The sequence below is a fragment of the Pogona vitticeps genome, chromosome 2, assembly GCF_051106095.1.
Source record: "Pogona vitticeps strain Pit_001003342236 chromosome 2, PviZW2.1, whole genome shotgun sequence".
NCBI lineage: Eukaryota > Metazoa > Chordata > Lepidosauria > Squamata > Agamidae > Pogona > Pogona vitticeps.
Window position 1 is genome coordinate 16,435,019 of NC_135784.1, and position 26,917 is coordinate 16,461,935.

Consider the following 26,917-nt stretch of genomic DNA (forward strand, 5'->3'; position numbering starts at 1 on the left):
AGCCTAGTCTTGGTTCAGCAGTCCCATTGCTTTCTATGGGATGATCTCATCCAGCTGCTTGTTTTGTCATTGATCACTCTCTGTTATGCTTATATAGCGCCCTGGAGAATTCAAAGCACTCTATGAGCTGATGACAATCCTGCAGACTACATATCCCCACCCCATCCTACCCCTGTGAGCTGAGATACTCAATTTTCCAACCCCAGAAGGACAGAAGAGTGAGTCAACCTTGACTCATCAAATTGAATTTGGGTCATGAGCAGAGTTTTGGCTGCAGGACTGCAGTTGAACCACTGCACCACGAAGCTCACTATCTAAACCCACTGAAACAAGACAGTCCAGAGGTGCCCTTTGAAATTTACAGGCCCCATCTCCCAGGACATTCCAAGAGTCCCTACCCTACCACCAAAATCTTGGGAATCCCAGTCCACAAACTCATACTGTTGGATGCCTGTATTTCCCTCACCTGAACCAGAACCAGAACCAACTCTTCTGAGGCTGCATTCTAGAGCTTTATTTCGGGCTGCAATGCTTCCTGGGAGTCAGTTCTTTGGGAGGGGTCCACCGTAGAGCTGAAAGGGCAAGAAACCAGAATATCAAGAATAGAAATGGGGCAGGAAATTGAGGCCTCAAATTCACTCTCCGTTGACTCCGTTCTTTGAGGAAAATGAAAGTGCTTGAAGATGTGGGTCTGCAGCCGAGAATTCCAACCTGAGAATTTTCAAATAATTCAATGAGTAGGACACCAAATTAACCAATTAGCATCTATCGCAGATGAAAGATTTCTGTGCTCCACAATTCTGTGGTATTTCCTGGAAAACAGGGAAGACAATCAAATACAAGATAGATGGATGCAGTAAAGCAGCACAAGTGAGTATTCAGCCTTTAAAATGACAGCCACCATTTCTTTTTATTTAAAAAAAATACTGGCCAGAATGTCTGCAAATCATCCACATCATCTCTGAAGAAACTCTTGCAAGACCTCTATAGATGGCCTCATCAAGTCCATGGTTCATAAAGACCTCTCTCTCTCTCTTTCTCTCTCTCTGAGTAGCCTCTCTTATTCTTTTCCTCTTACTCACCAGGTGACCTCAACAGCCCAGGAAAATTTGCGAACCAGGTACAGAGAAGCAGCCTCTTTGAGAGAAAGGAACCAAAAAGAGCAAAAGAACCAAAAGGCCCAAAGGCCATACACTTTCTCATTCCAATCTCCCCTCCCCCTCAGCTCAAGCAGATAGTGAGGAAAAAGAGAAGGAATTAAAATATACCTCTCCCAGACAACATGTGCTCCCAAAGCAGAGCCTACCTGATGCCTTAGTGTCCCTTTCCAGGTGGGGCCCAAACGCCCTACAGGTTCTCATTTCAATCTCCCCTCCCCCTCAGCTCAAGCAGATAGTGAGGAAAAAGAGAAGGAATTAAAATATACCTGTCCCAGACAACATGTGCTCCCAAAGCAGAGCCTACCTGATGCCTTAGTGTCCCTTTCCAGGTGGGGCCCAAACGCCCTACATGTTCTCATTTCAATCTCCCCTCCCCCTCAGCTCAAGCAGATAGTGAGGAAAAAGAGAAGGAATTAAAATATACCTCTCCCAGACAACATGTGCTCCCAAAGCAGAGCCTACATGATGCCTTAGTGTCCCTTTCCAGGTGGGGCCCAAACGCCCTACATGTTCTCATTTCAATCTCCCCTCCCCCTCAGCTCAAGCAATTAGTGAGGAAAAAGAGAAGGAACTAAAATATACCTCTCCCAGAGAAAATGTGCTCCCAATACGGAGCCTACCAGATGCCTTAGTGTCCCTTTCCAGGTGGGGCCCAAACGCCCTACAGGATCTCCTTCCAATCTCCCCTCCCCCTCAACTCAAGCAGTTAGTGAGGAAAAAGAGAAGGAATTAAAATATACCTCTCCCAGAAGAAATGTCCTCCCAATACGGAGCCTACCTGATGCCTTAGTGTCCCTTTCCAGGTGGGGCCCAAACGCCCTACACGTTCTCCTTCCAATCTCCCCTCCCCCTCAGCTCAAGCAGTTAGTGAGGAAAAAGAGAAGGAATTAAAATATACCTCTCCCAGAGAAAATGTGCTCCCAATGCAGAGCCTACCTGATGCCTTAGTGTCCCTTTCCAGGTGGGGCGCAAACGCCCTACAGGATCTCCTTCCAATCTCCCCTCCCCCTCAGCTCAAGCAGTTTGTGAGGAAAAAGAGAAGGAATTAAAATATACCTCTCCCAGAGAAAATGTGCTCCCAATGCAGAGCCTACGTGATGCCTTAGTGTCCCTTTCCAGGTGGGGCCCAAACGCCCTACATGTTCTCATTTCAATCTCCCCTCCCCCTCAGCTCAAGCAGTTTGTGAGGAAAAAGAGAAGGAATTAAAATATACCTCTCCCAAACAACATGTGCTCCCAATGCAGAGCCTACCTGATGCCTTAGTGTCCCTTTCCAGGTGGGGACCAAACGCCCTACAGGATCTCCTTCCAATCTCCCCTCCCCCTCAGCTCAAGCAGTTTGTGAGGAAAAAGAGAAGGAATTAAAATATACCTCTCCCAAACAACATGTGCTCCCAATGCAGAGCCTACCTAATGCCTTAGTGTCCCTTTCCAGGTGGGGCCCAAACGCCCTACAGGATCTCCTTCCAATCTCCAATCCCCTCAGCTCAAGCAGTTTGTGAGGAAAAAGAGAAGGAATTAAAATATACCTCTCCCAGACAATATGTGCTCCCAATGCAGAGCCTACTTGATGCCTGAGTGTCCCTTTCCAGGTGGGGCCCAAACGCCCTACATGTTCTCATTTCAATCTCCCCTCCCCCTCAGCTCAAGCAGTTAGTGAGGAAAAAGAGAAGGAATTAAAATATACCTCTCCCAAACAACATGTGCTCCCAATGCAGAGCCTACCTGATGCCTTAGTGTCCCTTTCCAGGTGGGGCGCAAACGCCCTACAGGATCTCCTTCCAATCTCCCCTCCCCCTCAGCTCAAGCAGTTTGTGAGGAAAAAGAGAAGGAATTAAAATATACCTCTCCCAGACAATATGTGCTCCCAATGCAGAGCCTACTTGATGCCTGAGTGTCCCTTTCCAGGTGGGGCCCAAACGCCCTACACGTTCTCATTTCAATCTCCCCTCCCCCTCAGCTCAAGCAGTAAGTGAGGAAAAAGAGAAGGAATTAAAATATACCTCTCCCAGAGAAAATGTGCTCCCAAAGCAGAGCCTAGCTGATGCCTTAGTGTCCCTTTCCAGGTGGGGCCCAAACGCCCTACATGTTCTCATTTCAATCTCCCCTCCCCCTCAGCTCAAGCAGTTTGTGAGGAAAAAGAGAAGGAATTAAAATATACCTCTCCCAGACAACATGTGCTCCCAAAGCAGAGCCTACCTGATGCCTGAGTGTCCCTTTCCAGGTGGGGCCCAAACGCCCTACATGTTCTCATTTCAATCTCCCCTCCCCCTCAGCTCAAGCAGTTAGTGAAGAAAAAGAGAAGGAATTAAAATATACCTCTCCCAGACAACATGTGCTCCCAATGCAGAGCCTACCTGATGCCTGAGTGTCCCTTTCCAGGTGGGGCCCAAACGCCCTACATGTTCTCATTTCAATCTCCCCTCCCCCTCAGCTCAAGCAGTTAGTGAGGAAAAAGAGAAGGAATTAAAATATACCTCTCCCAGACAACATGTGCTCCCAAAGCAGAGCCTACCTGATGCCTGAGTGTCCCTTTCCAGGTGGGGCCCAAACGCCCTACATGTTCTCATTTCAATCTCCCCTCCCCCTCAGCTCAAGCAGATAGTGAGGAAAAAGAGAAGGAATTAAAATATACCTCTCCCAGACAATATGTGCTCCCAATGCAGAGCCTACTTGATGCCTGAGTGTCCCTTTCCAGGTGGGGCCCAAACGCCCTACACGTTCTCATTTCAATCTCCCCTCCCCCTCAGCTCAAGCAGTTTGTGAGGAAAAAGAGAAGGAATTAAAATATACCTCTCCCAGACAACATGTGCTCCCAAAGCAGAGCCTACCTGATGCCTGAGTGTCCCTTTCCAGGTGGGGCCCAAACGCCCTACATGTTCTCATTTCAATCTCCCCTCCCCCTCAGCTCAAGCAGTTAGTGAGGAAAAAGAGAAGGAATTAAAATATACCTCTCCCAGACAACATGTGCTCCCAATGCAGAGCCTACCTGATGCCTGAGTGTCCCTTTCCAGGTGGGGCCCAAACGCCCTACATGTTCTCATTTCAATCTCCCCTCCCCCTCAGCTCAAGCAGTTAGTGAGGAAAAAGAGAAGGAATTAAAATATACCTCTCCCAGACAACATGTGCTCCCAAAGCAGAGCCTACCTGATGCCTGAGTGTCCCTTTCCAGGTGGGGCCCAAACGCCCTACATGTTCTCATTTCAATCTCCCCTCCCCCTCAGCTCAAGCAGATAGTGAGGAAAAAGAGAAGGAATTAAAATATACCTCTCCCAGACAATATGTGCTCCCAATGCAGAGCCTACTTGATGCCTGAGTGTCCCTTTCCAGGTGGGGCCCAAACGCCCTACATGTTCTCATTTCAATCTCCCCTCCCCCTCAGCTCAAGCAGTTTGTGAGGAAAAAGAGAAGGAAGTAAAATATACCTCTCCCAGACAACATGTGCTCCCAAAGCAGAGCCTACCTGATGCCTGAGTGTCCCTTTCCAGGTGGGGCCCAAACGCCCTACATGTTCTCATTTCAATCTCCCCTCCCCCTCAGCTCAAGCAGTTAGTGAGGAAAAAGAGAAGGAATTAAAATATACCTCTCCCAGACAACATGTGCTCCCAATGCAGAGCCTACCTGATGCCTGAGTGTCCCTTTCCAGGTGGGGCCCAAACGCCCTACATGTTCTCATTTCAATCTCCCCTCCCCCTCAGCTCAAGCAATTAGTGAGGAAAAAGAGAAGGAATTAAAATATACCTCTCCCAGACAACATGTGCTCCCAAAGCAGAGCCTACCTGATGCCTGAGTGTCCCTTTCCAGGTGGGGCCCAAACGCCCTACATGTTCTCATTCCAATCTCCCCTCCCCCTCAGCTCAAGCAGATAGTGAGGAAAAAGAGAAGGAAGTAAAATATACCTCTCCCAGAGAAAATGTGCTCCCAATGCAGAGCCTACGTGATGCCTTAGTGTCCCTTTCCAGGTGGGGCCCAAACGCCCTACATGTTCTCATTCCAATCTCCCCTCCCCCTCAGCTCAAGCAGATAGTGAGGAAAAAGAGAAGGAAGTAAAATATACCTCTCCCAGACAATATGTGCTCCCAATGCAGAGCCTACTTGATGCCTGAGTGTCCCTTTCCAGGTGGGGCCCAAACGCCCTACACGTTCTCATTTCAATCTCCCCTCCCCCTCAGCTCAAGCAGTTAGTGAGGAAAAAGAGAAGGAATTAAAATATACCTCTCCCAGACAACATGTGCTCCCAAAGCAGAGCCTACCTGATGCCTGAGTGTCCCTTTCCAGGTGGGGCCCAAACGCCCTACATGTTCTCATTCCAATCTCCCCTCCCCCTCAGCTCAAGCAGATAGTGAGGAAAAAGAAGGAAGTAAAATATACCTCTCCCAGACAACATGTGATCCCAATGCAGAGCCTACTTGATGCCTGAGTGTCCCTTTCCAGGTGGGGCCCAAACGCCCTACATGTTCTCATTTCAATCTCCCCTCCCCCTCAGCTCAAGCAGTAAGTGAGGAAAAAGAGAAGGAATTAAAATATACCTCTCCCAGACAACATGTGCTCCCAAAGCAGAGCCTACCTGATGCCTTAGTGTCCCTTTCCAGGTGGGGCCCAAACGCCCTACATGTTCTCATTTCAATCTCCCCTCCCCCTCAGCTCAAGCAGTTAGTGAGGAAAAAGAGAAGGAATTAAAATATACCTCTCCCAGACGATATGTGCTCCCAATGCAGAGCCTACCTGATGCCTTAGTGTCCCTTTCCAGGTGGGGCCCAAACGCCCTACACGTTCTCATTTCAATCTCCCCTCCCCCTCAGCTAAAGCAGTAAGTGAGGAAAAAGAGAAGGAATTAAAATATACCTCTCCCAGACAACATGTGCTCCCAATGCAGAGCCTACCTGATGCCTTAGTGTCCCTTTCCAGGTGGGGCCCAAACGCCCTACATGTTCTCATTCCAATCTCCCCTCCCCCTCAGCTCAAGCAGATAGTGAGGAAAAAGAGAAGGAATTAAAATATACCTCTCCCAGACAACATGTGCTCCCAAAGCAGAGCCTACCTGATGCCTGAGTGTCCCTTTCCAGGTGGGGCCCAAACGCCCTACATGTTCTCATTTCAATCTCCCCTCCCCCTCAGCTCAAGCAGTTAGTGAGGAAAAAGAGAAGGAATTAAAATATACCTCTCCCAGACAACATGTGCTCCCAAAGCAGAGCCTACCTGATGCCTGAGTGTCCCTTTCCAGGTGGGGCCCAAACGCCCTACATGTTCTCATTTCAATCTCCCCTCCCCCTCAGCTCAAGCAGTTTGTGAGGAAAAAGAGAAGGAATTAAAATATACCTCTCCCAGACAATATGTGCTCCCAATGCAGAGCCTACTTGATGCCTGAGTGTCCCTTTCCAGGTGGGGCCCAAACGCCCTACACGTTCTCATTTCAATCTCCCCTCCCCCTCAGCTCAAGCAGTTAGTGAGGAAAAAGAGAAGGAATTAAAATATACCTCTCCCAGACAACATGTGCTCCCAAAGCAGAGCCTACCTGATGCCTGAGTGTCCCTTTCCAGGTGGGGCCCAAACGCCCTACATGTTCTCATTTCAATCTCCCCTCCCCCTCAGCTCAAGCAGATAGTGAGGAAAAAGAGAAGGAATTAAAATATACCTCTCCCAGAGAAAATGTGCTCCCAAAGCAGAGCCTACGTGATGCCTTAGTGTCCCTTTCCAGGTGGGGCCCAAACGCCCTACATGTTCTCATTCCAATCTCCCCTCCCCCTCAGCTCAAGCAGATAGTGAGGAAAAAGAGAAGGAAGTAAAATATACCTCTCCCAGACAACATGTGCTCCCAAAGCAGAGCCTACCTGATGCCTGAGTGTCCCTTTCCAGGTGGGGCCCAAACGCCCTACATGTTCTCATTTCAATCTCCCCTCCCCCTCAGCTCAAGCAGTTAGTGAGGAAAAAGAGAAGGAATTAAAATATACCTCTCCCAGACAACATGTGCTCCCAAAGCAGAGCCTACCTGATGCCTGAGTGTCCCTTTCCAGGTGGGGCCCAAACGCCCTACATGTTCTCATTTCAATCTCCCCTCCCCCTCAGCTCAAGCAGTTTGTGAGGAAAAAGAGAAGGAATTAAAATATACCTCTCCCAGACAATATGTGCTCCCAATGCAGAGCCTACTTGATGCCTGAGTGTCCCTTTCCAGGTGGGGCCCAAACGCCCTACACGTTCTCATTTCAATCTCCCCTCCCCCTCAGCTCAAGCAGTTAGTGAGGAAAAAGAGAAGGAATTAAAATATACCTCTCCCAGACAACATGTGCTCCCAAAGCAGAGCCTACCTGATGCCTGAGTGTCCCTTTCCAGGTGGGGCCCAAACGCCCTACATGTTCTCATTTCAATCTCCCCTCCCCCTCAGCTCAAGCAGATAGTGAGGAAAAAGAGAAGGAATTAAAATATACCTCTCCCAGAGAAAATGTGCTCCCAAAGCAGAGCCTACCTGATGCCTTAGTGTCCCTTTCCAGGTGGGGCCCAAACGCCCTACATGTTCTCATTCCAATCTCCCCTCCCCCTCAGCTCAAGCAGATAGTGAGGAAAAAGAGAAGGAAGTAAAATATACCTCTCCCAGACAACATGTGCTCCCAAAGCAGAGCCTACCTGATGCCTTAGTGTCCCTTTCCAGGTGGGGCCCAAACGCCCTACATGTTCTCATTTCAATCTCCCCTCCCCCTCAGCTCAAGTAGTTAGTGAGGAAAAAGAGTAGGAATTAAAATATACCTCTCCCAGACAACATGTGCTCCCAAAGCAGAGCCTACCTGATGCCTGAGTGTCCCTTTCCAGGTGGGGCCCAAACGCCCTACATGTTATCATTTCAATCTCCCCTCCCCCTCAGCTCAAGCAGTTAGTGAAGAAAAAGAGAAGGAATTAAAATATACCTCTCCCAGACAACATGTGCTCCCAAAGCAGAGCCTACCTGATGCCTTAGTGTCCCTTTCCAGGTGGGGCCCAAACGCCCTACATGTTCTCATTTCAATCTCCCCTCCCCCTCAGCTCAAGCAGTAAGTGAGGAAAAAGAGAAGGAATTAAAATATACCTCTCCCAGACAACATGTGCTCCCAAAGCAGAGCCTACCTGATGCCTGAGTGTCCCTTTCCAGGTGGGGCCCAAACGCCCTACATGTTCTCATTTCAATCTCCCCTCCCCCTCAGCTCAAGCAGTTAGTGAGGAAAAAGAGAAGGAATTAAAATATACCTCTCCCAGACAACATGTGCTCCCAAAGCAGAGCCTACCTGATGCCTGAGTGTCCCTTTCCAGGTGGGGCCCAAACGCCCTACATGTTCTCATTTCAATCTCCCCTCCCCCTCAGCTCAAGCAGTTTGTGAGGAAAAAGAGAAGGAATTAAAATATACCTCTCCCAGACAACATGTGCTCCCAAAGCAGAGCCTACCTGATGCCTGAGTGTCCCTTTCCAGGTGGGGCCCAAACGCCCTACATGTTATCATTTCAATCTCCCCTCCCCCTCAGCTCAAGCAGTAAGTGAGGAAAAAGAGAAGGAATTAAAATATACCTCTCCCAGACAACATGTGCTCCCAAAGCAGAGCCTACCTGATGCCTGAGTGTCCCTTTCCAGGTGGGGCCCAAACGCCCTACATGTTATCATTTCAATCTCCCCTCCCCCTCAGCTCAAGCAGTAAGTGAGGAAAAAGAGAAGGAATTAAAATATACCTCTCCCAGACAACATGTGCTCCCAAAGCAGAGCCTACCTGATGCCTTAGTGTCCCTTTCCAGGTGGGGCCCAAACGCCCTACATGTTATCATTTCAATCTCCCCTCCCCCTCAGCTCAAGCAGTAAGTGAAGAAAAAGAGAAGGAATTAAAATATACCTCTCCCAGACAACATGTGCTCCCAAAGCAGAGCCTACCTGATGCCTTAGTGTCCCTTTCCAGGTGGGGCCCAAACGCCCTACATGTTATCATTTCAATCTCCCCTCCCCCTCAGCTCAAGCAGTAAGTGAAGAAAAAGAGAAGGAATTAAAATATACCTCTCCCAGACAACATGTGCTCCCAAAGCAGAGCCTACCTGATGCCTTAGTGTCCCTTTCCAGGTGGGGCCCAAACGCCCTACATGTTATCATTTCAATCTCCCCTCCCCCTCAGCTCAAGCAGTTAGTGAGGAAAAAGAGAAGGAATTAAAATATACCTCTCCCAGACAACATGTGCTCCCAAAGCAGAGCCTACCTGATGCCTGAGTGTCCCTTTCCAGGTGGGGCCCAAACGCCCTACATGTTATCATTTCAATCTCCCCTCCCCCTCAGCTCAAGCAGTTAGTGAAGAAAAAGAGAAGGAATTAAAATATACCTCTCCCAGACAACATGTGCTCCCAAAGCAGAGCCTACCTGATGCCTTAGTGTCCCTTTCCAGGTGGGGCCCAAACGCCCTACATGTTATCATTTCAATCTCCCCTCCCCCTCAGCTCAAGCAGTAAGTGAGGAAAAAGAGAAGGAATTAAAATATACCTCTCCCAGACAACATGTGCTCCCAAAGCAGAGCCTACCTGATGCCTTAGTGTCCCTTTCCAGGTGGGGCCCAAACGCCCTACATGTTCTCATTTCAATCTCCCCTCCCCCTCAGCTCAAGTAGTTAGTGAGGAAAAAGAGAAGGAATTAAAATATACCTCTCCCAGACAACATGTGCTCCCAAAGCAGAGCCTACCTGATGCCTGAGTGTCCCTTTCCAGGTGGGGCCCAAACGCCCTACATGTTATCATTTCAATCTCCCCTCCCCCTCAGCTCAAGCAGTTAGTGAAGAAAAAGAGAAGGAATTAAAATATACCTCTCCCAGACAACATGTGCTCCCAAAGCAGAGCCTACCTGATGCCTTAGTGTCCCTTTCCAGGTGGGGCCCAAACGCCCTACATGTTATCATTTCAATCTCCCCTCCCCCTCAGCTCAAGCAGTAAGTGAGGAAAAAGAGAAGGAATTAAAATATACCTCTCCCAGACAACATGTGCTCCCAAAGCAGAGCCTACCTGATGCCTGAGTGTCCCTTTCCAGGTGGGGCCCAAACGCCCTATATGTTCTCATTTCAATCTCCCCTCCCCCTCAGCTCAAGCAGTAAGTGAGGAAAAAGAGAAGGAATTAAAATATACCTCTCCCAGACAACATGTGCTCCCAAAGCAGAGCCTACCTGATGCCTTAGTGTCCCTTTCCAGGTGGGGCCCAAACGCCCTACACGTTCTCATTTCAATCTCCCCTCCCCCTCAGCTCAAGCAGTAAGTGAGGAAAAAGAGAAGGAATTAAAATATACCTCTCCCAGACAACATGTGCTCCCAATGCAGAGCCTACCTGATGCCTTAGTGTCCCTTTCCAGGTGGGGCCCAAACGCCCTACATGTTCTCATTTCAATCTCCCCTCCCCCTCAGCTCAAGCAGTTAGTGAGGAAAAAGAGAAGGAATTAAAATATACCTCTCCCAGACAACATGTGCTCCCAAAGCAGAGCCTACCAGATGCCTGAGTGTCCCTTTCCAGGTGGGGCCCAAATGCCCTACATGTTCTCATTTCAATCTCCCCTCCCCCTCAGCTCAAGCAGATAGTGAGGAAAAAGAGAAGGAATTAAAATATACCTCTCCCAGAGAAAATGTGCTCCCAAAGCAGAGCCTACGTGATGCCTTAGTGTCCCTTTCCAGGTGGGGCCCAAACGCGCTACACGTTCTCATTCCTATCTCTCCCCCCCCCCCTCATCTCAAGCAATTAGTGAGTAAAAAATGAAGGCAGTAAAATATACCTCTCCCAGACAACATGTGCTCCCAAAGCAGAGCCTACCTGATGCCTGAGTGTCCCTTTCCAGGTGGGGCCCAAACGCCCTACATGTTCTCATTTCAATCTCCCCACCCCCTCAGCTCAAGCAGTTAGTGAGGAAAAAGAGAAGGAATTAAAATATACCTCTCCCAGACAACATGTGCTCCCAAAGCAGAGCTTACCTGATGCCTGAGTGTCCCTTTCCAGGTGGGGCCCAAACGCCCTACACGTTCTCATTTCAATCTCCCCTCCCCCTCAGCTCAAGCAGATAGTGAGGAAAAAGAGAAGGAATTAAAATATACCTCTCCCAGACAACATGTGCTCCCAATGCAGAGCCTACCTGATGCCTTAGTGTCCCTTTCCAGGTGGGGCCCAAACGCCCTACATGTTCTCATTCCAATCTCCCCTCCCCCTCAGCTCAAGCAGTAAGTGAGGAAAAAGAGAAGGAATTAAAATATACCTCTCCCAGACAACATGTGCTCCCAAAGCAGAGCCTACCTGATGCCTGAGTGTCCCTTTCCAGGTGGGGCCCAAACGCCCTACATGTTCTCATTTCAATCTCCCCTCCCCCTCAGCTCAAGTAGTTAGTGAGGAAAAAGAGAAGGAATTAAAATATACCTCTCCCAGACAACATGTGCTCCCAAAGCAGAGCCTACCTGATGCCTGAGTGTCCCTTTCCAGGTGGGGCCCAAACGCCCTACATGTTATCATTTCAATCTCCCCTCCCCCTCAGCTCAAGCAGTTAGTGAAGAAAAAGAGAAGGAATTAAAATATACCTCTCCCAGACAACATGTGCTCCCAAAGCAGAGCCTACCTGATGCCTTAGTGTCCCTTTCCAGGTGGGGCCCAAACGCCCTACATGTTATCATTTCAATCTCCCCTCCCCCTCAGCTCAAGCAGTAAGTGAGGAAAAAGAGAAGGAATTAAAATATACCTCTCCCAGACAACATGTGCTCCCAAAGCAGAGCCTACCTGATGCCTGAGTGTCCCTTTCCAGGTGGGGCCCAAACGCCCTACATGTTCTCATTTCAATCTCCCCTCCCCCTCAGCTCAAGCAGTAAGTGAGGAAAAAGAGAAGGAATTAAAATATACCTCTCCCAGACAACATGTGCTCCCAAAGCAGAGCCTACCTGATGCCTTAGTGTCCCTTTCCAGGTGGGGCCCAAACGCCCTACATGTTCTCATTTCAATCTCCCCTCCCCCTCAGCTCAAGCAGTAAGTGAGGAAAAAGAGAAGGAATTAAAATATACCTCTCCCAGACAATATCTGCTCCCAATGCAGAGCCTACGACATGCCTTAGTGTCCCTTTCCAGGTGGGGCCCAAACGCCCTACACGTTCTCATTTCAATCTCCCCTCCCCCTCAGCTCAAGCAGTAAGTGAGGAAAAAGAGAAGGAATTAAAATATACCTCTCCCAGACAACATGTGCTCCCAATGCAGAGCCTACCTGATGCCTTAGTGTCCCTTTCCAGGTGGGGCCCAAACGCCCTACATGTTCTAATTTCAATCTCCCCTCCCCCTCAGCTCAAGCAGTTAGTGAGGAAAAAGAGAAGGAATTAAAATATACCTCTCCCAGACAACATGTGCTCCCAAAGCAGAGCCTACCAGATGCCTTAGTGTCCCTTTCCAGGTGGGGCCCAAATGCCCTACATGTTCTCATTTCAATCTCCCCTCCCCCTCAGCTCAAGCAGATAGTGAGGAAAAAGAGAAGGAATTAAAATATACCTCTCCCAGAGAAAATGTGCTCCCAAAGCAGAGCCTACGTGATGCCTTAGTGTCCCTTTCCAGGTGGGGCCCAAACGCGCTACACGTTCTCATTCCTATCTCTCCCCCCCCCCTCATCTCAACCAATTAGTGAGTAAAAAATGAAGGCAGTAAAATATACCTCTCCGAGAGAACATGTGCTCCCAAAACCGAGCTTACCTGATGCCTTAGTGTCCCTTTCCAGGTGGGGCCCAAACGCCCTACATGTTCTCATTCCAATCTCCCCTCCCCCTCAGCTCAAGCAGATAGTGAGGAAAAAGAGAAGGAATTAAAATATACCTCTCCCAGAGAAAATGTGCTCCCAAAGCAGAGCCTACGTGATGCCTTAGTGTCCCTTTCCAGGTGGGGCCCAAACGCCCTACATGTTCTCATTCCTATCTCTCCCCCCCCCTCATCTCAAGCAATTAGTGAGTAAAAAATGAAGGCAGTAAAATATACCTCTCCGAGAGAACATGTGCTCTCAAAACCGAGCTTACCTGATGCCTTAGTGTCCCTTTCCAGGTGGGGCCCAAACGCCCTACATGTTCTCATTTCAATCTCCCCACCCCCTCAGCTCAAGCAGTTAGTGAGGAAAAAGAGAAGGAATTAAAATATACCTCTCCCAGACAATATGTGCTCCCAAAGCAGAGCTTACCTGATGCCTGAGTGTCCCTTTCCAGGTGGGGCCCAAACGCCCTACACGTTCTCATTTCAATCTCCCCTCCCCCTCAGCTCAAGCAGATAGTGAGGAAAAAGAGAAGGAATTAAAATATACCTCTCCCAGACAACATGTGCTCCCAAAGCAGAGCCTACCTGATGCCTGAGTGTCCCTTTCCAGGTGGGGCCCAAACGCCCTACATGTTCTCATTTCAATCTCCCCACCCCCTCAGCTCAAGCAGTTAGTGAGGAAAAAGAGAAGGAATTAAAATATACCTCTCCCAGACAACATGTGCTCCCAAAGCAGAGCTTACCTGATGCCTGAGTGTCCCTTTCCAGGTGGGGCCCAAACGCCCTACACGTTCTCATTTCAATCTCCCCTCCCCCTCAGCTCAAGCAGATAGTGAGGAAAAAGAGAAGGTATTAAAATATACCTCTCCCAGACAACATGTGCTCCCAATGCAGAGCCTACCTGATGCCTTAGTGTCCCTTTCCAGGTGGGGCCCAAACGCCCTACATGTTCTCATTTCAATCTCCCCTCCCCCTCAGCTCAAGCAGATAGTGAGGAAAAAGAGAAGGAATTAAAATATACCTCTCCCAGACAACATGTGCTCCCAATGCAGAGCCTACTTGATGCCTGAGTGTCCCTTTCCAGGTGGGGCCCAAACGCCCTACAGGTTCTCATTTCAATCTCCCCTCCCCCTCAGCTCAAGCAGTTAGTGAGGAAAAAGAGAAGGAATTAAAATATACCTCTCCCAGACAACATGTGCTCCCAAAGCAGAGCCTACCTGATGCCTTAGTGTCCCTTTCCAGGTGGGGCCCAAACGCCCTACATGTTCTCATTTCAATCTCCCCTCCCCCTCAGCTCAAGCAGATAGTGAGGAAAAAGAGAAGGAATTAAAATATACCTCTCCCAGAGAAAATGTGCTTCCAAAGCAGAGCCTACATGATGCCTTAGTGTCCCTTTCCAGGTGGGGCCCAAACGCCCTACATGTTCTCATTCCTATCTCTCCCCCCCCTCATCTCAAGCAATTAGTGAGTAAAAAATGAAGGCAGTAAAATATACCTCTCCGAGAGAACATGTGCTCCCAAAACCGAGCTTACCTGATGCCTTAGTGTCCCTTTCCAGGTGGGGCCCAAACGCCCTACATGTTCTCATTCCTATCTCTCCCCCCCCTCATCTCAAGCAATTAGTGAGTAAAAAATGAAGGCAGTAAAATATACCTCTCCGAGAGAACATGTGCTCCCAAAACCGAGCTTACCTGATGCCTTAGTGTCCCTTTCCAGGTGGGGCCCAAACGCCCTACATGTTCTCATTCCAATCTCCCCTCCCCCTCAGCTCAAGCAGTTAGTGATGAAAAAGAGAAGGAATTAAAATATACCTCTCCCAGAGAAAATGTGCTCCCAAAGCAGAGCCTACCTGATGCCTGAGTGTCCCTTTCCAGGTGGGGCCCAAACGCCCTACATGTTATCATTTCAATCTCCCCTCCCCCTCAGCTCAAGCAGTTAGTGAAGAAAAAGAGAAGGAATTAAAATATACCTCTCCCAGACAACATGTGCTCCCAAAGCAGAGCCTACCTGATGCCTTAGTGTCCCTTTCCAGGTGGGGCCCAAACGCCCTACATGTTATCATTTCAATCTCCCCTCCCCCTCAGCTCAAGCAGTAAGTGAGGAAAAAGAGAAGGAATTAAAATATACCTCTCCCAGACAACATGTGCTCCCAAAGCAGAGCCTACCTGATGCCTGAGTGTCCCTTTCCAGGTGGGGCCCAAACGCCCTACATGTTCTCATTTCAATCTCCCCTCCCCCTCAGCTCAAGCAGTAAGTGAGGAAAAAGAGAAGGAATTAAAATATACCTCTCCCAGACAACATGTGCTCCCAAAGCAGAGCCTACCTGATGCCTTAGTGTCCCTTTCCAGGTGGGGCCCAAACGCCCTACATGTTCTCATTTCAATCTCCCCTCCCCCTCAGCTCAAGCAGTAAGTGAGGAAAAAGAGAAGGAATTAAAATATACCTCTCCCAGACAATATCTGCTCCCAATGCAGAGCCTACGACATGCCTTAGTGTCCCTTTCCAGGTGGGGCCCAAACGCCCTACACGTTCTCATTTCAATCTCCCCTCCCCCTCAGCTCAAGCAGTAAGTGAGGAAAAAGAGAAGGAATTAAAATATACCTCTCCCAGACAACATGTGCTCCCAATGCAGAGCCTACCTGATGCCTTAGTGTCCCTTTCCAGGTGGGGCCCAAACGCCCTACATGTTCTCATTTCAATCTCCCCTCCCCCTCAGCTCAAGCAGTTAGTGAGGAAAAAGAGAAGGAATTAAAATATACCTCTCCCAGACAACATGTGCTCCCAAAGCAGAGCCTACCAGATGCCTTAGTGTCCCTTTCCAGGTGGGGCCCAAATGCCCTACATGTTCTCATTTCAATCTCCCCTCCCCCTCAGCTCAAGCAGATAGTGAGGAAAAAGAGAAGGAATTAAAATATACCTCTCCCAGAGAAAATGTGCTCCCAAAGCAGAGCCTACGTGATGCCTTAGTGTCCCTTTCCAGGTGGGGCCCAAACGCGCTACACGTTCTCATTCCTATCTCTCCCCCCCCCTCATCTCAACCAATTAGTGAGTAAAAAATGAAGGCAGTAAAATATACCTCTCCGAGAGAACATGTGCTCCCAAAACCGAGCTTACCTGATGCCTTAGTGTCCCTTTCCAGGTGGGGCCCAAACGCCCTACATGTTCTCATTCCAATCTCCCCTCCCCCTCAGCTCAAGCAGATAGTGAGGAAAAAGAGAAGGAATTAAAATATACCTCTCCCAGAGAAAATGTGCTCCCAAAGCAGAGCCTACGTGATGCCTTAGTGTCCCTTTCCAGGTGGGGCCCAAACGCCCTACATGTTCTCATTCCTATCTCTCCCCCCCCCTCATCTCAAGCAATTAGTGAGTAAAAAATGAAGGCAGTAAAATATACCTCTCCGAGAGAACATGTGCTCTCAAAACCGAGCTTACCTGATGCCTTAGTGTCCCTTTCCAGGTGGGGCCCAAACGCCTTACATGTTCTCATTCCAATCTCCCCTCCCCCTCAGCTCAAGCAGTTAGTGAGGAAAAACAGAAGGAAGTAAAATATACCTCTCCCAGACAACATGTGATCCCAATGCAGAGCCTACTTGATGCCTGAGTGTCCCTTTCCAGGTGGGGCCCAAACGCCCTACATGTTCTCATTTCAATCTCCCCACCCCCTCAGCTCAAGCAGTTAGTGAGGAAAAAGAGAAGGAATTAAAATATACCTCTCCCAGACAATATGTGCTCCCAAAGCAGAGCTTACCTGATGCCTGAGTGTCCCTTTCCAGGTGGGGCCCAAACGCCCTACACGTTCTCATTTCAATCTCCCCTCCCCCTCAGCTCAAGCAGATAGTGAGGAAAAAGAGAAGGAATTAAAATATACCTCTCCCAGACAACATGTGCTCCCAAAGCAGAGCCTACCTGATGCCTGAGTGTCCCTTTCCAGGTGGGGCCCAAACGCCCTACATGTTCTCATTTCAATCTCCCCACCCCCTCAGCTCAAGCAGTTAGTGAGGAAAAAGAGAAGGAATTAAAATATACCTCTCCCAGACAACATGTGCTCCCAAAACAGAGCTTACCTGATGCCTGAGTGTCCCTTTCCAGGTGGGGCCCAAACGCCCTACATGTTCTCATTTCAATCTCCCCTCCCCCTCAGCTCAAGCAGATAGTGAGGAAAAAGAGAAGGAATTAAAATATACCTCTCCCAGACAACATGTGCTCCCAATGCAGAGCCTACCTGATGCCTTAGTGTCCCTTTCCAGGTGGGGCCCAAACGCCCTACATGTTCTCATTTCAATCTCCCCTCCCCCTCAGCTCAAGCAGTAAGTGAGGAAAAAGAGAAGGAATTAAAATATACCTCTCCCAGACAACATGTGCTCCCAATGCAGAGCCTACTTGATGCCTGAGTGTCCCTTTCCAGGTGGGGCCCAAACGCCCTACATGTTCTCATTTCAATCTCCCCTCCCCCTCAGCTCAAGCAGTTAGTGAGGAAAAAGAGAAGGAATTAAAATATACCTCTCCCAGACAACATGTGCTCCCACAGCAGAGCCTACCTGATGCCTTAGTGTCCCTTTCCAGGTGGGGCCCAAACGCCCTACATGTTCTCATTTCAATCTCCCCTCCCCCTCAGCTCAAGCAGATAGTGAGGAAAAAGAGAAGGAATTAAAATATACCTCTCCCAGAGAAAATGTGCTTCCAAAGCAGAGCCTACATGATGCCTTAGTGTCCCTTTCCAGGTGGGGCCCAAACGCCCTACATGTTCTCATTCCTATCTCTCCCCCCCCTCATCTCAAGCAATTAGTGAGTAAAAAATGAAGGCAGTAAAATATACCTCTCCGAGAGAACATGTGCTCCCAAAACCGAGCTTACCTGATGCCTTAGTGTCCCTTTCCAGGTGGGGCCCAAACGCCCTACATGTTCTCATTCCAATCTCCCCTCCCCCTCAGCTCAAGCAGTTAGTGATGAAAAAGAGAAGGAATTAAAATATACCTCTCCCAGAGAAAATGTGCTCCCAATCCCGAGCCTACGAAATGCCTTAGTGTCCCTTTCCAGGTGGGGCCCAAACGCCCTACATGTTCTCATTCCAATCTCCCCTCCCCCTCAGCTCAAGCAGTTAGTGATGAAAAAGAGAAGGAATTAAAATATACCTCTCCCAGACGATATGTGCTCCCAATGCAGAGCCTACCTGATGCCTTAGTGTCCCTTTCCAGGTGGGGCCCAAACGCCCTACATGTTCTCATTCCAATCTCCCCTCCCCCTCAGCTCAAGCAGTTAGTGATGAAAAAGAGAAGGAATTAAAATATACCTCTCCCAGAGAAAATGTGCTCCCAATCCCGAGCCTACGACATGCCTTAGTGTCCCTTTCCAGGTGGGGCCCAAACGCCCTACATGTTCTCATTCCAATCTCCCCTCCCCCTCAGCTCAAGCAGTTAGTGATGAAAAAGAGAAGGAATTAAAATATACCTCTCCCAGAGAAAATGTGCTCCCAATCCAGAGCCTACGACATGCCTTAGTGTCCCTTTCCAGGTGGGGCCCAAACGCCCTACATGTTCTCATTTCAATCTCCCCTCCCCCTCAGCTCAAGCAGATAGTGAGGAAAAAGAGAAGGAAGTAAAATATACCTCTCCCAGCCAACATGTGCTCCCAATTCAGAGCCTACCTGATGCCTTAGTGTCCCTTTCCAGGTGGGGCCCAAACGCCCTACATGTTCTCATTTCAATCTCCCCTCCCCTTCAGCTCAAGCAGATAGTGAGGAAAAAGAGAAGGAAGTAAAATATACCTCTCCCAGACAACATGGGCCACCAATGCAGAGCCTACCTGATGCCTTAGTGTCCCTTTCCAGGTAGGGAAAACGCCCTACATGTTCTCATTTCCATCTCCCCTCCCCCTCAGCTCAAGCAGATAGTGAGGAAAAAGAGAAGGAATTAAAATATACCTCTCCCATCCAACATGTGCTCCCAATTCAGAGCCTACCTGATGCCTTAGTGTCCCTTTCCAGGTGGGGCCCAAACGCCCTACATGTTCTCATTCCAATCTCCCCTCCCCCTCAGCTCAACCAGTTAGGGAGGAAAAAGAGAAGGAAGAAATATATACCTCTCCCAGACAACATGTGGTCCCAATGCAGAGCCTACGTGATGCCTTAGTGTCCCTTTCCAGGTAGGGAAAACGCCCTACATGTTCTCATTTCCATCTCCCCTCCCCCTCAGCTCAAGCAGATAGTGAGGAAAAAGAGAAGGAATTAAAATATACCTCTCCCAGCCAACATGTGCTCCCAATTCAGAGCCTACCTGATGCATTAGTGTCCCATTCCAGGTGGGGCCCAAACGCCGTACATGTTCTCATTCCAATCTCCCCTCCCCCTCAGTTCAAGCAGTTAGGGAGGAAAAAGAGAAGGAAGAAATATATACCTCTCCCAGACAACATGTGCTCCCAATGCAGAGCCTACCTGATGCCTTAGTGTCCCTTTCTAGGTGGGGCCCAAACGCCCTACATGTTCTCATTTCAATCTCCCCTCCCCCTCAGCTCAAGCAGATAGTGAGGAAAAAGAGAAGGAATTAAAATATACCTCTCCCAGCCAACATGTGCTCCCAATTCAGAGCCTACCTGATGCCTTAGTGTCCCTTTTCAGGTGGGGCCCAAACGCCCTACATGTTCTCATTCCAATCTCCCCTCCCCCTCAGCTCAAGCAGATAGTGAGGAAAAAGAGAAGGAAGTAAAATATACCTCTCCCAGACAACATGGGCTCCCAATGCAGAGCCTACCTGATGCCTTAGTGTCCTTTTCCAGGTAGGGAAAACGCCCTACATGTTCTCATTTCCATCTCCCCTCTCCCTCAGCTCAAGCAGATAGTGAGGAAAAAGAGAAGGAATTAAAATATACCTCTCCGAGACAACATGTGCACCCAATGCAGAGCCTACCTGATGCCTTAGTGTCCCTTTCCAGGTGGGGCCCAAACGCCCTACATGTTCTCATTCCAATCTCCCCTCCCCCTCAGCTCAAGCAGATAGTGAGGAAAAAGAGAAGGAAGAAATATATACCTCTCCCAGCGAACATGTGCTCCCAATTCAGAGCCTACCTGATGCCTTAGTGTCCCTTTCCAGGTGGGGCCCAAACGCCCTACATGTTCTCATTCCAATCTCCCCTCCCCCTCAGCTCAAGCAGTTAGGGAGGAAAAAGAGAAGGAAGAAATATATACCTCTCCCAGACAACATGTGCTCCCAATGCAGAGCCTACGTGATGCCTTAGTGTCCCTTTCCAGGTAGGGAAAATGCCCTACAGCTTCTCATTTCCATCTCCCCTCCCCCTCAGCTCAAGCAGATAGTGAGGAAAAAGAGAAGGAATTAAAATATAACTCTCCCAGCCAAAATGTGCTCCCAATTCAGAGCCTACCTAATGCCTTAGTGTCCCTTTCCAGGTGGGGCCCAAACGCCCTACATGTTCTCATTCCAATCTCCCCTCCCCCTCAGCTCAAGCAGATAGTGAGGAAAAAGAGAAGGAAGTAAAATATACCTCTCCCAGACAACATGGGCTCCCAATGCAGAGCCTACCTGATGCCTTAGTGTCCCTTTCCAGGTGGGGCCCAAACGCCCTTCATGTTCTCATTTCCATCTCCCCTCCCCCTCAGCTCAAGCAGATAGTCAGGAAAAAGAGAAGGAATTAAAATATACCTCTCCCAGACAACATGTGCACCCAATGCAGAGCCTACCTGATGCCTTAGTGTCCCTTTCCAGGTGGGGCCGAAACGCCCTACATGTTCTCATTCCAATCTCCCCTCCCCCTCAGCTCAAGCAGATAGTGAGGAAAAAGAGAAGGAAGAAATATATACCTCTCCCAGACAACATGTGCTCCCAATGCAGAGCCTACGTGGTGCCTTAGTGTCCCTTTCCAGGTGGGGCCCAAACGCCCTACATGTTCTCATTCCAATCTCCCCTCCCCCTCAGCTCAAGCAGTTAGTGATGAAAAAGAGAAGGAATTAAAATATACCTCTCCCAGAGAAAATGTGCTCCCAATCCCGAGCCTACGACATGCCTTAGTGTCCCTTTCTAGGTGGGGCCCAAACGCCCTACATGTTCTCATTTCAATCTCCCCTCCCCCTCAGCTCAAGCAGTAAGTGAGGAAAAAGAGAAGGAATTAAAATATACCTCTCCCAGACAACACGTGTTCCCAATGCAGATCCTACCTGATGCCTTAGTGTCCATTTCCAGGTGGGGCCCAAATACCCTACATGTTCTCATTCCAATCTCCCCTCCCCCTCAGCTCAAGCAGATAGTGAGGAAAAAGAGAAGGAAGTAAAATATACCTCTCCCAGACAACATGTGCTCCCAATGCAGAGCCTACCTGATGCCTTAGTGTCCCTTTCTAGGTGGGGCCCAAACGCCCTACATGTTCTCATTTCAATCTCCCCTCCCCCTCAGCTCAAGCAGTAAGTGAGGAAAAAGAGAAGGAATTAAAATATACCTCTCCCAGACAACACGTGTTCCCAATGCAGATCCTACCTGATGCCTTAGTGTCCCTTTCCAGGTGGGGCCCAAACGCCCTACATGTTCTCATTTCAATCTCCCCTCCCCCTCAGCTCAAGCAGATAGTGAGGAAAAAGAGAAGGAATTAAAATATACCTCTCCCAGACAACATGTGCTCCCAATGCAGAGCCTACTTGATGCCTGAGTGTCCCTTTCCAGGTGGGGCCCAAATGCCCTACACGTTCTCATTTCAATCTCCCCTCCCCCTCAGCTCAAGCAGTAAGTGAGGAAAAAGAGAAGGAATTAAAATATACCTCTCCCAGACGATATGTGCTCCCAAAGCAGAGCCTACCTGATGCCTGAGTGTCCCTTTCCAGGTGGGGCCCAAACGCCCTACATGTTCTCATTCCAATCTCCCCTCCCCCTCAGCTCAAGCAGATAGTGAGGAAAAAGAGAAGGAAGTAAAATATACCTCTCCCAGACAACATGTGCTCCCAATGCAGAGCCTACTTGATGCCTGAGTGTCCCTTTCCAGGTGGGGCCCAAACGCCCTACATGTTCTCATTCCAATCTCCCCTCCCCCTCAGCTCAAGCAGATAGTGAGGAAAAAGAGAAGGAATTAAAATATACCTCTCCCAGCCAACATGTGCTCCCAATTCAGAGCCTACCTGATGCCTGAGTGTCCCTTTCCAGGTGGGGCCCAAACGCCCTACATGTTCTCATTCCAATCTCCCCTCCCCCTCAGCTCAAGCAGATAGTGAGGAAAAAGAGAAGGAATTAAAATATACCTCTCCCAGCCAACATGTGCTCCCAATTCAGAGCCTACCTGATGCCTGAGTGTCCCTTTCCAGGTGGGGCCCAAACGCCCTACATGTTCTCATTCCAATCTCCCCTCCCCCTCAGCTCAAGCAGTTAGTGAGGAAAAAGAGAAGGAATTAAAATATACCTCTCTCCCAGACAACATGTGCTCCCAATGCAGAGCCTACCTGATGCCTGAGTGTCCCTTTCCAGGTGGGGCCCAAACGCCCTACATGTTCTCATTCCAATCTCCCCTCCCCCTCAGCTCAAGCAGATAGTGAGGAAAAAGAGAAGGAATTAAAATATACCTCTCCCAGACAACATGTGCTCCCAATGCAGAGCCTACCTGATGCCTTAGTGTCCATTTCCAGGTGGGGCCCAAATACCCTACATGTTCTCATTCCAATCTCCCCTCCCCCTCAGCTCAAGCAGTTAGTGATGAAAAAGAGAAGGAATTAAAATATACCTCTCCCAGAGAAAATGTGCTCCCAATCCAGAGCCTACGACATGCCTTAGTGTCCCTTTCCAGGTGGGGCCCAAACGCCCTACACGTTCTCATTTCAATCTCCCCTCCCCCTCAGCTCAAGCAGTTAGTGAGGAAAAAGAGAAGGAATTAAAATATACCTCTCCCAGACAACATGTGCTCCCAAAGCAGAGCCTACCTGATGCCTTAGTGTCCCTTTCCAGGTGGGGCCCAAACGCCCTACATGTTCTCATTTCAATCTCCCCTCCCCCTCAGCTCAAGCAGATAGTGAGGAAAAAGAGAAGGAATTAAAATATACCTCTCCCAGAGAAAATGTGATTCCAAAGCAGAGCCTACATGATGCCTTAGTGTCCCTTTCCAGGTGGGGCCCAAACGCCCTACATGTTCTCATTCCTATCTCTCCCCCCCCTCATCTCAAGCAATTAGTGAGTAAAAAATGAAGGCAGTAAAATATACCTCTCCGAGAGAACATGTGCTCCCAAAACCGAGCTTACCTGATGCCTTAGTGTCCCTTTCCAGGTGGGGCCCAAACGCCCTACATGTTCTCATTCCAATCTCCCCTCCCCCTCAGCTCAAGCAGTTAGTGATGAAAAAGAGAAGGAATTAAAATATACCTCTCCCAGACAACATGTGCACCCAATGCAGAGCCTACCTGATGCCTTAGTGTCCCTTTCCAGGTGGGGCCCAAACGCCCTACATGTTCTCATTCCAATCTCCCCTCCCCCTCAGCTCAACAGTTAGTGATGAAAAAGAGAAGGAATTAAAATATACCTCTCCCAGAGAAAATGTGCTCCCAATCCCGAGCCTACGACATGCCTTAGTGTCCCTTTCTAGGTGGGGCCCAAACGCCCTACATGTTCTCATTTCAATCTCCCCTCCCCCTCAGCTCAAGCAGTAAGTGAGGAAAAAGAGAAGGAATTAAAATATACCTCTCCCAGACAACACGTGTTCCCAATGCAGATCCTACCTGATGCCTTAGTGTCCATTTCCAGGTGGGGCCCAAATACCCTACATGTTCTCATTCCAATCTCCCCTCCCCCTCAGCTCAAGCAGATAGTGAGGAAAAAGAGAAGGAAGTAAAATATACCTCTCCCAGAGAAAATGTGCTCCCAATCCAGAGCCTACGACATGCCTTAGTGTCCCTTTCCAGGTGGGGCCCAAACGCCCTACATGTTCTCATTCCAATCTCCCCTCCCCCTCAGCTCAAGCAGTTAGTGATGAAAAAGAGAAGGAATTAAAATATACCTCTCCCAGAGAAAATGTGCTCCCAATCCCGAGCCTACGACATGCCTTAGTGTCCCTTTCCAGGTGGGGCCCAAACGCCCTACATGTTCTCATTCCAATCTCCCCTCCCCCTCAGCTCAAGCAGTTAGTGATGAAAAAGAGAAGGAATTAAAATATACCTCTCCCAGAGAAAATGTGCTCCCAATCCAGAGCCTACGACATGCCTTAGTGTCCCTTTCCAGGTGGGGCCCAAACGCCCTACATGTTCTCATTTCAATCTCCCCTCCCCCTCAGCTCAAGCAGTAAGTGAGGAAAAAGAGAAGGAATTAAAATATACCTCTCCCAGACGATATGTGCTCCCAATGCAGAGCCTACCTGATGCCTTAGTGTCCCTTTCCAGGTGGGGCCCAAACGCCCTACATGTTCTCATTCCAATCTCCCCTCCCCCTCAGCTCAAGCAGTTAGTGATGAAAAAGAGAAGGAATTAAAATATACCTCTCCCAGAGAAAATGTGCTCCCAATCCCGAGCCTACGACATGCCTTAGTGTCCCTTTCCAGGTGGGGCCCAAACGCCCTACATGTTCTCATTCCAATCTCCCCTCCCCCTCAGCTCAAGCAGTTAGTGATGAAAAAGAGAAGGAATTAAAATATACCTCTCCCAGAGAAAATGTGCTCCCAATCCAGAGCCTACGACATGCCTTAGTGTCCCTTTCCAGGTGGGGCCCAAACGCCCTACATGTTCTCATTTCAATCTCCCCTCCCCCTCAGCTCAAGCAGATAGTGAGGAAAAAGAGAAGGAAGTAAAATATACCTCTCCCAGCCAACATGTGCTCCCAATTCAGAGCCTACCTGATGCCTTAGTGTCCCTTTCCAGGTGGGGCCCAAACGCCCTACATGTTCTCATTTCAATCTCCCCTCCCCTTCAGCTCAAGCAGATAGTGAGGAAAAAGAGAAGGAAGTAAAATATACCTCTCCCAGACAACATGGGCTCCCAATGCAGAGCCTACCTGATGCCTTAGTGTCCCTTTCCAGGTAGGGAAAACGCCCTACATGTTCTCATTTCCATCTCCCCTCCCCCTCAGCTCAAGCAGATAGTGAGGAAAAAGAGAAGGAATTAAAATATACCTCTCCCATCCAACATGTGCTCCCAATTCAGAGCCTACCTGATGCCTTAGTGTCCCTTTCCAGGTGGGGCCCAAACGCCCTACATGTTCTCATTCCAATCTCCCCTCCCCCTCAGCTCAACCAGTTAGGGAGGAAAAAGAGAAGGAAGAAATATATACCTCTCCCAGACAACATGTGGTCCCAATGCAGAGCCTACGTGATGCCTTAGTGTCCCTTTCCAGGTAGGGAAAACGCCCTACATGTTCTCATTTCCATCTCCCCTCCCCCTCAGCTCAAGCAGATAGTGAGGAAAAAGAGAAGGAATTAAAATATACCTCTCCCAGCCAACATGTGCTCCCAATTCAGAGCCTACCTGATGCATTAGTGTCCCATTCCAGGTGGGGCCCAAACGCCGTACATGTTCTCATTCCAATCTCCCCTCCCCCTCAGTTCAAGCAGTTAGGGAGGAAAAAGAGAAGGAAGAAATATATACCTCTCCCAGACAACATGTGCTCCCAATGCAGAGCCTACGTGATGCCTTAGTGTCCCTTTCCAGGTAGGGAAAACGCCCTACATGTTCTCATTTCCATCTCCCCTCCCCCTCAGCTCAAGCAGATAGTGAGGAAAAAGAGAAGGAATTAAAATATACCTCTCCCAGCCAACATGTGCTCCCAATTCAGAGCCTACCTGATGCCTTAGTGTCCTTTTCCAGGTAGGGAAAACGCCCTACATGTTCTCATTTCCATCTCCCCTCCCCCTCAGCTCAAGCAGATAGTGAGGAAAAAGAGAAGGAATTAAAATATACCTCTCCGAGACAACATGTGCACCCAATGCAGAGCCTACCTGATGCCTTAGTGTCCCTTTCCAGGTGGGGCCCAAACGCCCTACATGTTCTCATTCCAATCTCCCCTCCCCCTCAGCTCAAGCAGATAGTGAGGAAAAAGAGAAGGAAGAAATATATACCTCTCCCAGCGAACATGTGCTCCCAATTCAGAGCCTACCTGATGCCTTAGTGTCCCTTTCCAGGTGGGGCCCAAACGCCCTACATGTTCTCATTCCAATCTCCCCTCCCCCTCAGCTCAAGCAGTTAGGGAGGAAAAAGAGAAGGAAGAAATATATACCTCTCCCAGACAACATGTGCTCCCAATGCAGAGCCTACGTGGTGCCTTAGTGTCCCTTTCCAGGTAGGGAAAATGCCCTACAGCTTCTCATTTCCATCTCCCCTCCCCCTCAGCTCAAGCAGATAGTGAGGAAAAAGAGAAGGAATTAAAATATAACTCTCCCAGCCAAAATGTGCTCCCAATTCAGAGCCTACCTAATGCCTTAGTGTCCCTTTCCAGGTGGGGCCCAAACGCCCTACATGTTCTCATTCCAATCTCCCCTCCCCCTCAGCTCAAGCAGATAGTGAGGAAAAAGAGAAGGAAGTAAAATATACCTCTCCCAGACAACATGGGCTCCCAATGCAGAGCCTACCTGATGCCTTAGTGTCCCTTTCCAGGTGGGGCCCAAACGCCCTTCATGTTCTCATTTCCATCTCCCCTCCCCCTCAGCTCAAGCAGATAGTCAGGAAAAAGAGAAGGAATTAAAATATACCTCTCCCAGACAACACGTGTTCCCAATGCAGATCCTACCTGATGCCTTAGTGTCCATTTCCAGGTGGGGCCCAAATACCCTACATGTTCTCATTCCAATCTCCCCTCCCCCTCAGCTCAAGCAGATAGTGAGGAAAAAGAGAAGGAAGTAAAATATACCTCTCCCAGACAACATGTGCTCCCAATGCAGAGCCTACCTGATGCCTTAGTGTCCCTTTCTAGGTGGGGCCCAAACGCCCTACATGTTCTCATTTCAATCTCCCCTCCCCCTCAGCTCAAGCAGTAAGTGAGGAAAAAGAGAAGGAATTAAAATATACCTCTCCCAGACAACACGTGTTCCCAATGCAGATCCTACCTGATGCCTTAGTGTCCCTTTCCAGGT

At 49.1% G+C, this 26,917-nt stretch overlaps 2 protein-coding genes across 8 annotated transcripts in view; both read right to left on the reverse strand.

The window, feature by feature from the left end:
- LOC110071454 (uncharacterized) overlaps positions 1-20,666 on the reverse strand; it is a 28,797-nt gene extending 8,131 nt beyond the window's left edge. The window contains exons 1-2 of one of the 6 annotated variants that reach the window (XM_078388014.1): positions 20,580-20,666; positions 473-572 (exon numbers count right to left, since the gene is read on the reverse strand). In XM_078388014.1, the coding sequence (XP_078244140.1) occupies positions 473-504 (32 nt within the window). In that variant the 5' untranslated portion in view covers positions 505-572; positions 20,580-20,666. Of the gene's footprint in view, positions 1-472; positions 573-1,780; positions 1,805-1,938; positions 2,032-2,058; positions 2,112-3,199; positions 9,587-20,579 lie in introns of those variants that run through there. The other 5 variants (XM_078388016.1, XM_078388013.1, XM_078388017.1 and 2 more) reach the window with 5 other exon arrangements.
- Positions 1-26,917, reverse strand: part of LOC140701299 (uncharacterized) — a 141,659-nt gene that overhangs the window by 48,274 nt on the left and 66,468 nt on the right. The window lies entirely within an intron of this gene.